The 13660-nt window shown below is 39.6% G+C and overlaps 1 protein-coding gene across 5 annotated transcripts in view; it reads left to right on the top strand.

Moving 5' to 3' along the window:
* RC3H1 (ring finger and CCCH-type domains 1) overlaps positions 1–13660 on the top strand; it is an 80899-nt gene that overhangs the window by 41860 nt on the left and 25379 nt on the right. For 4 of the 5 annotated variants that reach the window (XM_069789615.1, XM_069789619.1, XM_069789618.1 and 1 more), the window contains exons 10-17: positions 3318–3599; positions 3917–4134; positions 5648–6024; positions 7176–7307; positions 7885–8037; positions 11234–11444; positions 12555–12645; positions 12790–12925. In XM_069789615.1, coding sequence (XP_069645716.1) covers positions 3318–3599; positions 3917–4134; positions 5648–6024; positions 7176–7307; positions 7885–8037; positions 11234–11444; positions 12555–12645; positions 12790–12925 — 1600 coding nt within the window. Of the gene's footprint in view, positions 1–3317; positions 3600–3916; positions 4135–5647; positions 6025–7175; positions 7308–7866; positions 8038–11233; positions 11445–12554; positions 12646–12789; positions 12926–13660 lie in introns of all 5 variants that reach the window. The other variant, XM_069789620.1, reaches the window with a different exon arrangement.

The following is a 13660-nucleotide window of genomic DNA, read 5'->3' as shown; positions in this document are numbered from 1 at the left end:
ACTGTTCATTCTTAAATATAGGATGTTCTGCTTTGTTCAGCAGTAATGCAGCTCTGAAAGTTTGATCCTTACACAAGTGTTATTTGAGATTTTGGAGGTGGGCTGTTTTTCTTATTTCTTAAGTGTGACTAAACATGCTGTTTGACTGCATCCATTATGGTTCTTTATTTGTGTGTATTTCTCATCTTGCCTTTATCTTCAGGCGGGAGAAGGAGGTTGCTGGCACTTTTCCAGACATACGGGTTCTCTTGTTCTTCTGTGCTGCTAGGGCTATCCAGAGAGCTAAAAATGAGCATTGCAAATTTTCTTTCTACAACAGTTATTATTTGAAACTTTTTGACAGGTTGCGTACGCAGTAACCTAAAAGTGGTTAAAGCTATTGTTGCAGAGTTAAAAAGTGGTGGGTTTATGAAGTCTGCAGTAAATAAGCTGCATTCATTACAGATTTAGAAGGGGCACCCAGTTATCCAAGAACAAGCTGCTGCTGTTCTGAAGGTTGTTTTAATACTTTTTTTAAAGTAAAACAGATTATCTAAGAGTTAAAAGAAATAAACACAATGTATTTTGTGCAGTATATATAACTTGTTACTTGGTTTTGGGGCTAAAATAATTCATGTTTTTCAAAGAAAAGATGCTTTTTTTTTCTTTTTTTTTTTTTTAATTCTAGGAAAACTCCAAAGATTTGGAAATGGTATGCAGTCTTTTTTTTTTTTTCCTTCCCGTCCCCCCTTAAAACTTGAAGCATTGATATGGCAGTTCATTGGCTCTATAGCTGGCATGCAGTGCATAGGCAAATGGGAAGAAAAAAAAGAGCAGAGCACATGGTGTTAGAATGACAAAGGCAGTTATTCAAATGAACAGAGAATAGGACTTTGATACTTCTGTTCTGCAGAAACAGTTGGGATTTTCCCCCTTTTGTCATGGTGTTAAGAAAATGGAGATTGGTAGTGCTGGTTTGGATGCTTAACAAGGGTGGCGAGTCAGTACCTCTGAACTAGTTGTACAGGAAGGACTGTCAGCATTGCAGGTGGAAGAGGCTTATCTAGACTGGCTTGTATGCCGTAGTGATAATGTTCTGGAGGGGTGAAGTGAACACTTGTTCTGTTTCAGGTTGCAGTGTTTTCTGTAGGTGGTTGGGGAACTTTGAGTTCCGATTCTTCCTTGTACCTTTTAGCTTTGCTTAATTCCTTTTAAGTAGATACTGCATTAGTGTTCCTTCTTTTAAAAATGTTTAGTATGAATAATACGCATTTCTGTTGCTGTGTAGTTCCTGTATCTCTGTACCTTTAAGTTTGCAGGAAGGTTATGGGGAACTATGTGGTAGTGCCTTAGATAGCAAATTATAATCTAGACTTGCTTAAAGAGCAGTTGATTCCCCTCTTGGCAAGGGACAAAGATCCTGTGTGCATAGGCAAGTATTAAACTTTTTTAGATTATTTTGTCTTTGTGGCGACTGCAACAAAAATTCATAAAATTGTTCAGAAAAGTCCAGAGGGCAACACTATGCAAGGTTTATTCTTTCTAAGCATTTTATCGTGGAGGGTACTATATAAACTCTTCCTGTCACCTTTGATTGAATGGGTGTCTGTACACATGCACCTGTCTCTCTTAAGCGTACTGTTGTGTTCTAGATGAATGGGCAGGCATGGCCAGTCCTCTTCATCTTGCAAGTTGTGTGTGGGCCTTCAGAGAGTCAGGAGCCATCAGACACTGCACCTCTAAGAGATCTGATGAGAGGCAGATGTCCAGAAGTAATTGGCAGGGAGAACATGGCAGTGGTTTCCCAACATCCTGTTGCTGCTTTGCAGGGAGAAGCTGGTTTGGGTATTGAGTGGGATGCCAAAGCCAAGCTGTAAGTTCAGCCTGGGGAGCTCGCTTCCGCTTGTCTCTGTGTCCAGCTGACTTGCATGGCTGATACGAGATGCCAGAAGGACTTCTGAGCAGCATATGTTTAGAAAGCTGTGGTCTGTCCTTACTCAAGTGCTGCTATGGTGGTGATAGCCTGGTTTGCTTACTCCCTTTTAATGCATTCTGAATGATGCCCACTGTCAACACTATGTAGCTTGAATTTATAGTTGGATTACGTGGGTAAAGATCAATACAGCCAGGAAATAGGGGTGTTGATGGTGAGTTAGGAAGGTGGCTAGAAGATAGTCAATGTAGAGATGAACAGCTCCAATCTGTATAGCAAGATTACACTTTGTCTGACTCTATACTCTGTCACATCTAAAAAACAAAACAACAAAAACCCACAACAACAACCTTTTTGCCTCTTGCATTGCTGTTAATGCTGTGCATGTTGGGCAAACATAAAGATTATCTGAAGATTGAGTAACAGGGTATAACTGCCCCCCCTTTTTTATTTTCTACAGTAATGTGTGTACCTTCCTAATTGTATCGCTTTGCATATTAGATAGGATGCAAAAGTGTTGGCTTCAACCCTGTTGAAACCTTCCTGCATAGGAAATGGACTCTTATTCCACAGCATAAACAGCAGGAGTACTCAGGCCTACAGATATGCCCTCCCACTTGCATTCTAGCGTCTAAGCTAGTGGCAGGATGCTTATTGGAGTACCTTCAACTCTGGAATTTGCTCTCTTCGTTGGTCCAATACCATCAGTCTGCTGATTTTTGTGGAACATTAGTTAAAAGGCTCATGTTTGTTCAGACATATCAGAAGCAGTTAGACTTTTGGAATTACAGTGTGTTCATAGATGTTTTTATCTCTGCAATCACTTAATTTATCAAACAATGCAAATGGTGTAAGCTGCATACTGGTATAGTAACATAAATCTTAAATTCTGCTTTAAAAGATATCACTTGGTAATAAAGGCTTGACTAGGCTGCTTGTTGGACAAATGGTGCAAAAGGGTATTTGTTCATTTTTTGTCACTAATTTTCTGCTGTTAGTTTCTTCTCTGAATAAAATAGGCTTGAATAGTCTGATTCTTATTCTGAAGCTTCTGTTACTGCAGGTCATATTTTATGTGATGTTTGGTTTTGGTTTTCTTCTGTACAGTTGAAATACATATTTGTACGGAAAATAAGATTTTAAACTTGCTGTGTGAAGTTTAGCTGCCAATTCTTGGTGTACTTGTCATTAAAAATCCATCCTTGTTCTTCTGATTGAAACTTCTATCACCAGTTAAAATAGCAGTGAAGTTGTCTAACAGATGCTCATAATTTCTTATAAGCCCTTAGGAAATTTGAATTCAAACTTGAAGCTTTCAGTAGTATCTGTGTTTGAAAAATCTTGAAAATGCAACTCCTTTTATTTTTTTGTTTCATTTTCTGATGTGTGGTTTCTTTTTCTGAAGATTCCGTAAAATGAACAAGCGTCTAGTTCCCAGAAGACCCCTGAGTGCCTCCCTGGGCCAGCTAAATGAGGTGGGCCTGCCTTCAGGAGCTATCCTCTCGGAGGAAGGGGGAGTGGACTTGCCCAATAGGAAGACGTCTGCTCTGCCAAATGGAATTGTGTCAACGGGCAGCACAGTGACGCAACTTATTTCTCGAGGGACTGACTCCGGTTATGAAACTGCTCTGAAGCCAGGGAAGATGGACCATCTGAGTAGCAGTGCCCCTGGATCCCCTCCTGACTTGTATGGGTCTTCCTAACTGTTGTTCAAAGTGTCATGTGTGTAAATATGCAGTAGAAAAAAGTAAACCTGTTCTCTAGAAAAGAAACAGAACAGGGTTTGGGGGGATTGGTTTTGTTTGGTTTTTTTAAGTGATTAAGTAGTAGAGTAGAAGACTAAAGCTAAAACTCTAAACTGCTTTGCTTCGCTGTTTGCTTATATTTTAATTGGAGAAGGTGATGTAAGCCTTCAGAAGGTGGAACATAGACAAAGAACAGTGTTTTGAAGTACAATGTGCTGTGTCAGGCCTCAATGAGCAGTGCCATCTTTCTGCTTTTTAGGCTGGAATCTGGCCCCAAGAGCTCTATTTCTGCCTTACCAGTGAACCCTCATTCCATGCCCACTCGGGCACCAACAGATCTGCCTTCAGTGTCTGTCACTAAACAGTTGCAAATGGTACCACGAGGGTCTCAGTTGTATAATACTCAGCAAGCAGATATGTTTTATCAAGATCCTAGAGGAGCTGCCCCACCATTTGAGCCAGCACCCTACCAACAAGGTGAGTATGAGACCAAGCTCTCTTTGTGATTTCATTCTTTCTTCCCAAGCTGGTGTTTACTTAAGCTCTTAAGTTGGAGTTCTGTTGCATATCACATGGACTATAGGCATTAACATGGTGATGGCATAATAAAATGGAAGTTGACAGACTTTTTACGTCTTCACTAAGGACTTCAATGCAAGTCAAAACAGAGGTTTGTATCCATCCAGTGTAGCAACTCCTTCTTTCTTCAGTTCTTTCCAGCTGGGCTAGATCAGAGATGTGGTAGACCTTAATTCAGTTTGACTTGGGGAGAATGGAAATAAAGCTTAACCAGCACAGGGTTTTATGCTTGAGGGGTGAAAGTACTTATGTCCTTAATGAAAAGTGTATGAGTGTTTCAGAAATGTCTGCACATGCATGTGATGGGTAGAGACAAGTAAAATTTGACAAGGGCTGGGTGCAAAAAAGAAGATATCATAAAAGAAGGAAGTAAGAAGAAAAGTTCTAAGTATAAAGAGACCAAGTGGAGAAAGATAATATTGAAGGGGATTAAAAAGAAAAGGTATGGCTATATATAAAGACAGGGAGTGGTTCTTTATGCAGCGTAAGATGGGAGAGAAATGACATAAAGTGGAGTTAATATGAAAGGAAAATAAGGAATAAAAGACCCAAAGACATGGAAAGAAGAAGAAAAAGCCCTAGGAAGGAAAGGGAGCAGGGGAGGGAACCATTTCTGAGAAAGTTGCAGATCATTTTGAAGGGAAACAAAAAAAAGCTTATATTTGATTATTGTGTGCCAGTGAAGATCTGAGTTGTCCACAAAATTTGATGCACACGTTGTTAATGATGTGTGCACATTCATGCATATTTTTTAAATTATCCAGAGATCCCAGATATATTACTAAAATCTTCACCTAACTAGGAGGTGTGATCTTAGAAGTCTTTGGTGATTCACAGTACTGAAATTTCCTTCTACTGTTCAAGAGGTAGAACAAATCTTTAGGTAACTTTAAATTCTAATTAATCCAAGTTCCTTTACACAGGCAGTGGCTCTGATACGTTGGGACAAATTGCATTTTAGTTGTGTGGATAAAGAAGTACAGGCTAATCTTCAGTTTACTTGTTAAGTCTTGTCTAGCTAAAAGCATTCATATCAATCTGCAGAGACATTCTAGTGAATTACTTCTGTCTGGTATGCTAGCAGGACTTCTGTGGCACCTGTGGTTGGCTCAGCCTCACCACCTCTTCTCCAGCTACTGTAACCTTTACACCTTGCTGGTATCTTATTTAGATAATTAAACTGTGTCACTTGAGCTTTGGATCAACTTTGCTTTTTCAAGGTTTTCTGTGGTTAATTTTTGAGTAGAAATACCAGTTAGGCGGGGGGGCAAACAACAAATGTGAATTAATTTATACCATTCTCTTCGTGATACTTGTAGACTGGAGCATTTGAAACAATTTGTTTTTGTGGACAGTTGTGATAATCACTTTCTGTATCTTGTTTTTGTTTTTTCCTCTTGCTTTATTTCAGGAGTTTACTATCCCACTCAGTCCATGTCTCGGTTTGTCCGACCTCCTCCATCAGCTCCTGAACCTGGTCCACCTTATTTAGACCATTACCCACCCTACCTTCAGGATCGTGTGGTGAGCCCACAGTACACGCAGCCACAGCAGTATCCTCCTATGGGACAACCCATATACCCACCACACTATGACAGCCGTCGTGTATATACCCCTGTCCAGCCATATCAGCGAGAGGAGATTGTCCGAGGAAGCCCTGTACCCATTGAAATTCCACAAGCTGCTGTACCTTCCTACGTACCTGAATCCAGAGACAGATACCAGCAAACAGAAGGTTATTGCCCAGTGGCTCCACATCTCAGTCAGATCAGACCTTCATGCCACAGGGTATTGCTTTTATATTGCATTTTTGTAGTTATTTGAGAGAGAAAATATAAACTACTTGAAGTTCAGTGTTTTTGCAGTAATGTGATGGGTTTTGTGAGGAATGAGAAATTCGAACTTTAAGAAGGGGTACATTTGATGAAGCTGATAAAAAAACCTGGAAGGCAGTTTAGTTACTGGTGAACTTTGCAATTGTAATGATGTTAATATGTAAAAGAACAGGCTGCTACTTAGCGCTTGAAGTAGAAAAGCGTTGTAATTAATTTTGAAAGTCTCATATGGCCCTGACTTCTCCAACAAAGATTAGGCTGCAGAGGGCCACTCTTTCTAGTGTAGATTGAATACAGTGTGTGCAAATGGTTGTCTGTGCATTCTCGTGGTGCCCATCTGTGGCTGATCATTTCTGTGCCTACATAAATAAATACACAAACATACATCCCTTGATAAAGGAAGTAAAAATTCTGCTCTTCCAAATTTTCTCTACTTCAAGATTGTGAACTGGAGGGTCTTCCTAGTAGAAGTATACAAACTTGTTTTGGTAAATCACTAGCTGGAAGTGAGTCCTATGGAACAGTTGGACTTAGGTAGCTGTCATTCAGATTCAATCATATTTCTGTGAATCATATTGCTGAGTCCAGCAAGCATTTTTAACATAGCTTATAGATCTATCAGTTTTGAGTTTGACACATTTGTGGGATGTTTAATTCTATTGCAAAATGAAAAATAAATGCAAACTAACTGTGACTAGGTTATGATCTGTAGAGTTCTACCACTTTTCCCCCATATGACTGAAATGGGGACTTGCCATGCTGGAACATGTTCTAGTGGAAACTTTGCCAAGTTGGAACACAAGAGTCATGTTGAGCTACCTGTGAGTTAAAAGATTAATAGTTTTAAAGTTAGAAACACTGGTTTAGTTGAGGATTTAATCAGTTTTAGGCAAATAACATTCCTTGCTTTTGGGGTGTCTTGAACTAACACACTGGCCAGTGTAGGAACATGCATGTCCTATATTAAACAAAAAAGTTAACAGATAGACTTTAACAAAGTGATCATTACTTATTATTGTAATGATACTGTGTGTTCACTGTATTTTCATTTTCTTGCAGTATATGATTGCCGTATTTTGTAACATATTTCTTTCTTCATTTCAGCCTCATCCCAGCCTGGATGAACTTCACCGACGAAGGAAAGAGATCATGGCCCAGCTAGAAGAGAGGAAGGTGATTTCTCCACCTCCTTTTGCGCCATCACCAACCTTGCCTCATCCATTTCATTCAGAGGAGGTAAGCATAGTTTGACAAAAATATGACTTACTAGTATGTTTAGAAAATATTTTGGAGTTTGTGTGTGCTGGTAGGTAAAGACAACAAGAAAATTAGAACAGTACGGTGTTGGGGGCAGTAGATTTTCTGCTCCAGGTGGGAAGCCCTTATAGTGCAGTCTCCAATCTCTCTAATGGCTGTTGATTCTCTGTGCTTTTGGTGCAACCAAGAAAATTAGTTTTGAGCCATTATTAATTGAAGTGGTCAGTCTTCACGGTTACTGGACTTTGCTTCATTTGCTCCTGTTATGTTTAGAATTAAGTAACAGCTTGATAGGAGGTTTATCTTTTTTTAACCAAGGTCAAAATATCACTTTCATACTGACCAAGTGAAAGTCAGCACTGGGAGTGTAGCCAGGTCATGAGAATTTCACACATTTCATGGTTGCTGTGGCCCAATTCCAAATGGTGATGTATCCGATAAAAAAATAATCCTGATGGTGTTTTTCTCCAAGTTCACTGCTGTTGAACTAAGTAGTGGTGGCTGTGAAGCTGCTGCTTCCCTTCACTTACAGAACCAGGTTTTTGTTTTTGTACAGTACTTGGATGAAGACCTGAAGGTAGCTGGGAAATACAAAGGAAATGACTACAGCCAGTACTCTCCCTGGTCCTGTGACACCATCGGCTCCTACATTGGAACCAAAGATGCAAAACCCAAAGATGTTGTGGCAGCAAGGAGTGTGGAGATGGCGGTATGTAGGGGAACACAGAAGAGAAGTTGATACTTATGTGGGTTGGGAGGGACTATTTAATTTGCTTTCCAGGATGATGGCAGTGCTTGTATTTAAGCTCAAAAGTGCATTGCAGTCAAAGAATGCATTTGCAAGTGTATGGAGTGCTTTGTTTTCAAAGTTATGAACAATCCTACATCTGTGTAGCTGTTTTAAAATTCTGGATATAGATGCAGGCTAACCACTCTGCTCTAAAGCCATGGATAGTGAGGTATTTTGCCATGAATCTTTACACTTATTTGAAATCCAAAAATGACACTGTACTGGCAGCTTGTTAATTAAACATGTCCATCTGTTGCTTCCTGTACTTCATTCTGTCAGAAGGAGATGCTGTAACTTAACTTTGGTGCTGTTAATTCCTTTTAAAGTGATCATTACTGCTGTTAACAATGTTACTAGTTTTTACTTGAAGGACTCTTTGTGATTTGTGACCACAAGAATACCCAAAACTTTCATATGAAGCATTTGAGAGAAGCATAGTCATAACATAATACTAGGCTGATACTTTTTGAGGGCAATTTCTAACTCTATGCTGTGCTTATCCAATCCTTCACTGAAGCCGTGGGTGTCTGGCTGTGATCTTACTTTGTGCTGCTGCGTTTTTGCTAGGTCAGTGTTGCAAACAGAAGGGGCTGCTAGGGTGTCATTATTGGGAATCGTGAACATAGAAGAAAAGAAGTAGGATTCTGAAATACCACCACTGTTCTGTTTCTTCCTAACATTTAAGTGTTGCTCTACAGCAAGAAGTAGGCTGGTAACCCATGCAGGTAGGAGGACATTCAAGTCTTCAAGAAAAGGGACTGTTTAGTCTGAGGGATTGTTTTACAGAGGTGCATCTGTTTTTCTCCTCCAGTTCCCATCTGTAAAAGTGTTCTATCATCTTCTGTTTATGTATTGTCACTGTCATGGTGACCTTTCTTTGGCCAGTAAGGGGAGGGGGAAGAAATTTCTATCCGGAGTTTATTCTTCTGTGGACAGGTGCTCACCTGTTGCAACCACTTAACTAAATCATGGGATTTTTTGTCCAGCTTCTGCTCTTTGCCCACAAGCAGGCTTCCCTGTTTCCCATCTGCCTCACTGGAATTAAATGCACGTGGTTTCTGTCCACTGAATTGCTTTCCTGTAAGACTTCAAAGGGACTGTGTGAAATGGGAGCAAAAAGGAGGCTTTCTCCCAGAAAAAGCAGAGCAAGAAAAGGCATTTCATCTGTGGCTTTGGGTTTTTTACATGTCCTTTTGCTTTCTGTCCTACACAGTGTGTTTGCCTCAAGTCATAATGTTGTTGCGTTTGACCTGGGGAAGTGCTGAGATTACTGACAATCGGCTTATTGCTGTCCAAGTGGCAGTGTCCAGGAGCGAACAAACAGCTCTTGTCTTTCATCCCTGCTGCTAGAAAACTGCGCAAACAAACTGGAACTCAATTAAGAGAAGTAATAAGGTTCTGGAGAAGTAGCCTCCTTTTTCATTGCTAAACAAAGCTTTGTTCTGCCCCAGAGCTAGTTTTCAGATGAGCAAATAGGTTCTCTGCTCATCTTCAGTTTTTGTCTCCTCACAGGAAAAAATTCTCAGGAGACCTTCACTGCAGATGGCAAATGAATTAATTCTTCCTTTTTTTATTGTTCATAAGAGATTCCTTTTTTCAAGGATAAAAATAGTATCATGTGAGAGTGCATAATGCTCGATTTTATGCAGATGGCATAGCAACTTTACTATGTTCTTTCCCCACACTCAGTACATGGAAATAAATTAAAATGGGTACCAGCCTTCTACAGACTCAAGATTAAAATGTCTTTTTTTTTTTTTTCCAGAATTCCAAAGTAGATGCTGTCTAATGCGCCTTCCAATTTCAATGTTACATTTCTTGAGTTTAGCTTCCAACTCAGTTGTGACTGCCATTTTCACCCCTTTATTCCTGCTTTAGCTATGTTATCTTGTCTGTCACTAGCAATACTTATTTTCACTGAAAGCTTGCAGTTCTATTTTAATTTTGGACCGTACTGAAGTTTTTAGCCTTTAGCCAGTCCTCTTTTTGTAGTAGCCTCACTTACTTTGTTTTTTCTGCTGTACACAGCAGTGTGCTACAGTTTTATTTCTTTAGCAAAGTCTTAGCTTGATTTTGGCAATTCTTACTGTGTTGCATTTTTTGTCAGCCAACAGATCACTTTCCCATTTAACTAAGTACTTTCCCTTTTTTTTTTTTCTTTTGAGTCCGTTTATTTCTGTTACTGTTTTGTGTTTATCTGCATGCAGTGATTATTTGGGTTGGGGGTATGTTTGTCTTGTTATGTTTCTTTAGTGTTGAGAACTTTTTTAAAAATTATTTTTATTCATGGAAACAACCCATTGACTTGTGTTTTTAAGTTATCCACTCCAGGTAACTTGTCCCATAACAGGCCTAACTTTGTGTCAGGAAATGCTTTGTTAAAAATCTTTATGATAATCTCTTGTTACTTCTTCTAAGTTTAGTCAAATTGACTTATCCTGCTAAATTGAGCTTGTTTTCCTTGCACGTCTATTCCTTTGTGACTGCTTGGCAAAGTTCTCTGAGAGAGAACATTTTATCTGTTCGTTTGCTGACCCATTAAGGTGTTTCAGTCTGAAGCTGAGTTAGAAGCCAGGATGTTCCAAGCTTTACTACTACTTCATAAAAAAATGTGCCTGAAAAGATGGTGCTAGACATGTCCAAGTAAGTGCTGTACTGAGTAATTCCTATTTTGAGTCATCTGCAGGCTGTTAGATGATACAGTTCTTAACACTGAGCTTTAGAGACATTTCTTTTGGACTTTGGAAGGAGTATGTATTCCTCAGAGATGCCCACTGATCTCCTCTGAATTTATTCTGGAGTCTTTTTTCCCTTCCATCCCATTTCTCTGTCTTAATGTTCTTTTGCTGCTGCTCCCTTCTCTTGGATTTATTTGCAATTAATCATGCAACTGTTTCACGGTGGTGGTAGTAATGGTCATCTTAAGTTAGATCATGAAAGAGACATCTGCTGTAACAGTGGAGTTATAAACTGAAGAATAGGAAGACTAGCTGAAGTATGAATGGAATAGAGAATACAAGAGAGACTTACAGTACTGGTACCAGCTTGTTGTAAAAGGAATGTGGTTTTGTTCATTTCTGAATGTTTTTGACTGCCTTTTCCATATCTTGTCTAGAACGTAGATAGTAAAGCCATGCGTGACCAGCGATTAGACATGCAGCGAAGAGCAGCAGAGACTGGTGATGATGACCTCATTCCATTTGGAGACCGACCAACTGTGTCAAGATTTGGGGCTATCTCCCGTACTTCCAAAGCGATGTACCAGAATTCTGGTCCCATGCAGGCCATGGCGGTTCAGGGAGCTACCACCAAATCAATCATTTCAGGTGTGGTGTATACTCTTGGATTTTGCTGGCTGATGCTATTTTCTTTAGTGCTACAGTGTTGTACAAGTTGAAGACAGACCCTGTTAACTTGTTTCTTGTCTTAGAAATAGATGGGATGTATGTTATGCCACTAAAAATAACTCTAGGTAGGGCTACACTGAGAAACCTGAAGAAAAAGGCTGCCGCTACTTCCTGTTCCATGGGTGCGTTTGCGCACACGTAGCATATGTGTTGGTGTTTGGTGCTGTTTGGAAAAAGTTACGTTGTTCTGCAGGTCCCTCTGAGATGAGGCTTCTTTTAAATCTGTTGTAGTAGAATACAGAAACTTACTGCTTTCTCAAATACATAATGCAAAGCCACCATAATGAAGTACTGTACTGCACTCCTACCTTATGGGTAGTCGCTGCTGCAAGCTTAATGCAGCCATTATTTTGTGTACTGTTAGGCAAAGCAAATAAAGTAGGGATGGTTTACTTTCTACACATCTATTTTCTAATTACATGTATAGTGTGGCTGTAAGTCTAACTCCAAAAGATGGTCTATTTCTTGAGGTGCAATGAATAATCTTAAGACTTAATTATATTCCCCCAAACTTCCTTCTAGATTTTTTTCAGGAGTTAACTGCTGGAAACAAGCAAATGAGGTTTTAACTGAAGCAGTAACTTTCTAGACTTTATCACAGGTAGAGCTCTGACTTCCCTGAAAGCTTGATCTTCAAACTGCTGTTAACTAGGTATCTCAGAGTTATCAATCAATTCTTGCATCTTTTAGGAACTTTAGTAAAAATAATTGCTCTGATAGTGGCTCTAAGTTTGGTTTTGTGTCCCTATCTCCTTGAGTGTCTGAAAGTCCTTCACAATCTCAGACTCTGGAAGGTTGTCACAAGTCTCGTTGGACATACAGGAAAAGTCATGCATTACGCACATGAGACTAGTCAGGCATAGTGTTTCTGTGTTCATTTCAGCAGAAGAAACATTAGACTTCCTTACTCTTAGCGGGCTGGCCTTTCTGGTTATTCTCTAATGTCTGTCCAGTTCTGTGTGTTGGCTGAACTACTTAAAGAATAGTTTTGTAGTAATGCAACATGATTTTCTTTCTGTTCACTGGCAGACTACAATCCTTATGGAACTCACGGTGGCTGGGGAGGCTCTCCATATTCTCCTCATCAAAATATACCTTCTCAGGGACGTTTCAATGACAGGTAGGATTGCTTTATTTTTAATTTGTCTTTTCTAAATTTTCTTTATCTGTTTGGGTTTTTTTCTGTGCCAGCTGAGTAAAGTTTTGGGTTTTGTTGGTTTTTTTTTTTTGAAGTCTCCTTATTTTTGCTTTTCTAATCCCAAAGGGAGAGACTGTCCATGTCAGATGTGGCTGGTCATGGGAAACAGTTGCCCTCAGCTGAACGAGAGCAGCAACTGCGCATGGAGCTGCAGCAAGTAGACCATCAGATTAGCCAGCAGACACAAATGCGAGGACTAGAGGTTGGTACCAACATTTTGGAAGAGTGTTGAGGGGTGGTATGGAGAGAGATGAAGCAAGTAAAGCTGCTTTTCATGTGTTGATCTTTCTCTGACTGTAATGATATTCAGTAACAATACTTAATTCTGTGATGCCAGGCATCAGCACTATGGTACAAGTGTAAACCTCTCTCTGCTTAGCAGCAGAAACTTCTCTGCACTTCATCTGCAAATGGACACCGTACTTGAATCTGCTCTCTGTGCTCATTCATATTTCCTTTCATTCTCTCTCTCACTTACTACCCCTCTCTGTTTTTCTGTCTCCTCAGAGGCAAACTTGTGTAGATACCGGTTCCTCTTGGCTTTACTGCCATTGAAAACATCTGATTTTATGTACAGAAAGCTGTGACTTCATCTGTTTCATGTTTGGCTTTGTGTTGTACTTGTTTCTTCCTAAATAGCACAAACCACAAGAGTCAAGAAAAAAAATATTAAAGATACTTAGCTTGAAAAATGAAAGCTTAATATTTTATGTCTCCTCGCTTAGAAGAAATGTAGTCACTTGCAACATGAGGAAAGATGGGAGTCTGCATTTGTAAAAGAATTAATGAGTTGAAACCTTCGTATTTTGTGAGACACAGAAGGAGAAATGTCAACGCATAATGGAATAATTGTTTTAGCAAAGCTTTAGTTACTTTTTTCCTCCTAGGAAAAATCAGTAAACATTTACCAGAAAACTATTCTAGGTACCTCAGTAAC

The sequence above is a fragment of the Haliaeetus albicilla genome, chromosome 8, assembly GCF_947461875.1.
Source record: "Haliaeetus albicilla chromosome 8, bHalAlb1.1, whole genome shotgun sequence".
Lineage (NCBI taxonomy): Eukaryota > Metazoa > Chordata > Aves > Accipitriformes > Accipitridae > Haliaeetus > Haliaeetus albicilla.
Note: the sequence above shows the minus strand (reverse complement) of the source record. Positions and strands in the feature narration are given on the sequence as shown.